General features: G+C 51.3%; 1 protein-coding gene across 1 annotated transcript in view; it reads right to left on the reverse strand.

Moving 5' to 3' along the window:
* Window positions 1-1,091: 1,091 nt before the first annotated feature.
* VOLCADRAFT_100770 (uncharacterized protein) overlaps window positions 1,092-2,598 on the reverse strand; it is a gene marked incomplete at both ends in the record, with an annotated part of 3,093 nt that continues 1,586 nt past the window's right edge. Inside the window, 4 exons of the mRNA XM_002959288.1 lie at window positions 1,092-1,154; window positions 1,274-1,684; window positions 2,113-2,278; window positions 2,407-2,480. Coding sequence (XP_002959334.1) covers window positions 1,092-1,154; window positions 1,274-1,684; window positions 2,113-2,278; window positions 2,407-2,480 — 714 coding nt within the window. The remainder of the gene's footprint in view (window positions 1,155-1,273; window positions 1,685-2,112; window positions 2,279-2,406; window positions 2,481-2,598) is intronic.

A 2,598-nucleotide genomic window follows, 5' to 3' on the forward strand; every position in this document is an offset into this window, starting at 1 on the left:
CCTACATACTGCCAGTCATCAGCAGCCATCTGAACATGTGCACACTTTTACTCATCTGCCCAACCCAACACAACAGTACATACTAAAACACCTAGCAGACACTTCCCTCAGAAACTGCACCAGATTGCCTATTTGGGCAACCCCGCAGCTTGCCTAACCAACTAGCAATTGACATCAGCAGCATTCCATGGCTAACGAAAGGGGCTACTACCACTGCATCAATAAGGACAGTAGCTCGCACACAGTAGCTCAACAAAACATGAAGATCGTGGCCATAGGTCCAAGGTGTCCACAAAGCTGTCCCTTCACCCAGCACAACAATTGTTGCGGTGAGGATGCATCAGGTGCTGCTGTGCAGGTCTTAGTACATGTGCATGACACCTTCACTTAATGCTATCAATGCCACTGTAGCAAGCTACATTTCCCTTAGAATATTTCAACGATTACTTTTAACAATAATTGTTAATTCGTTCATGATTCGACTCAAGTTTTGTACATGTTACGAGCCACGTCACATGCATCGAACATGACAGTTGTTCGTAAGCAAACCTAACGGGCTGGGGCCCTGGGCCCCACCAACATTATCCTAGTACGGCAAGACCGTGGTAGGGAATCTCCGGCAGGTAGGCCGAGATATAAGCTACCCGGGCGGGGTGCTCTGGCCAGACACTGACGTATCACATCTACTAGGTGTTCGGAGTTCAAGACTCCACTGCCGCCATCTCTGATTGTTTCATACATGTCTATGTACGCTAGTGCTTGCCGCTGGGTTGGACTTATTCCTACTCCGGCGAGGTGTAACACAGCAAAGGCGTAACCCGGGATGCTCAGATTGGCATTTGCGTCGTTACATTGCCCCCCACTTAGCAATGGACGTCCTCGGCCATTATTTCGAGCACAGGAGCCATCCCACCTCGCGCCAGTGCGCTGGTTTATCCATTACACCATGAAATCGCCAATTTGCGACTTGCTGGTTGCCAGAATCGAACCGCCGACCCGAAGTTTATTTCGGAATTCGTGCGGTCCCGTCTCGATACCATTGTAACACAGCAAAGGCGTAACCCGGGATGCTCAGATTGGCATTTGCGTCGTTACACGAGGACAGCCAACACCACGCTTCCGCTTATCCAGTCGACCCGCCAGGTGAGCAACTGCTACAGCCACGCAGAATGTACAACCGGGTGTTGGCTGACCGCTCATGCTTTTTGGGGTCGGGCGGCCAGGCAGCCTCTCGCTCCTCACAGGCCTTCCTCTTCTTCGTTCCTGCCCGCACCTTAAACTTGTTGTAGATGCTAGGATCCACCACAAAGTAAAGGCTGGGTTGGCGGCCCTCCTGGCCCGGAGCAGAGATGCCGAGTCGCTTGAACACGTCTTCGAGGTCATCAGCATTAATTTCCTTCATAGCCGACACAGTCATCTGGAAAAGGTACATTGCCAGCACCATAAGAGCATCAATGACGGGGAAGTTGGAGGACTTGGGCCTCAAGTATGTGTCCATCTTAGTGCTCATCATACCATGGACCTCATTGTCTGTGAAGATGTTATACTGCTTGCATTCCGGGATATCCAGCTTCTCCTCCTTGCCCCGCTCCAGAGTCTTCGGGTCCAATGGCAACACATCGAACTTGCCGCCAGTCGCCAGTGCAGCATGCATGACTGCCTCAAAGAGGTAGCCCTTTAACACCTTCGCTGCCATTTAGCAGAGATATCAATTCCCCCCTTTCACATTTCCATGCCCGTTTGGCAAACTCGACAGCCACCCATTTGGTAGCAAAGTTTAGGTACTGCACCTCGAACTTGTGGTCAACCACAATATGGATCACGCAATGGCCAACCGAACCTATCGTGATGGGAGCAACCAGGGAGGCAGGCCAGGTCATAGGTGTGTTACAGGTGAAAGGCAGGTACAACTTGCCAAGAAACGAGATATCTGCAGCAATATGAACATGGAAGGACACAAGAGCTCAGCAGCAATGCAAACATACAGAATCAGTTTCCACTGGATAGAAGGATCATCAACATCAAAACTCAGGCAATGCAGGCGAAAACTGGGCAACGACCTTAAATGACATGAGGCTCAGACAGAGGACTAGCTACACTACAGTGCTTCACCTGAGAAACGTTGCTTGCATCTATGGTGCTGATCAGTGGCTCCTGCAGCTTAGACAACATCCAGTTGGGGTTCTTCAACGGCTGCTCAAGCACATACCGTGCTACACCGCCATAGTAAGTGTAGAGTTCCTCCACAGTCGCCTCTGGCACTGCACTATACATCTTGCTGCGGGCACATTTATGGTGCGAGGGAAAGCAAGTAACAACTTTTACTGTTTACACGCGGGACAATTGGCAACAAGTGCAGTTTAGTTAAGGGCCTAGCTCCCACACCACCCGTCCCACACCCAGCACCTGCGGCAGTCAAGCAGCTCCTTAAGCTCCCAGAAAGGCATGTACCAAGTCACAGCTACTGCCTTCCTCATCTCCTGCAGCCCGAGGGAGGGAGGCCCTATGGCAGTCCGGAGACGTGTAACTCGTCAGGCTCGGTAGCTACGGGGCAGTTGTCTGGACAGGTTACTCGCCAGCTAGAAGCTTGATAAATGG

This window comes from Volvox carteri (assembly GCF_000143455.1).
Source record: "Volvox carteri f. nagariensis unplaced genomic scaffold VOLCAscaffold_154, whole genome shotgun sequence".
Classification (NCBI taxonomy): Eukaryota; Viridiplantae; Chlorophyta; class Chlorophyceae; order Chlamydomonadales; family Volvocaceae; genus Volvox; species Volvox carteri.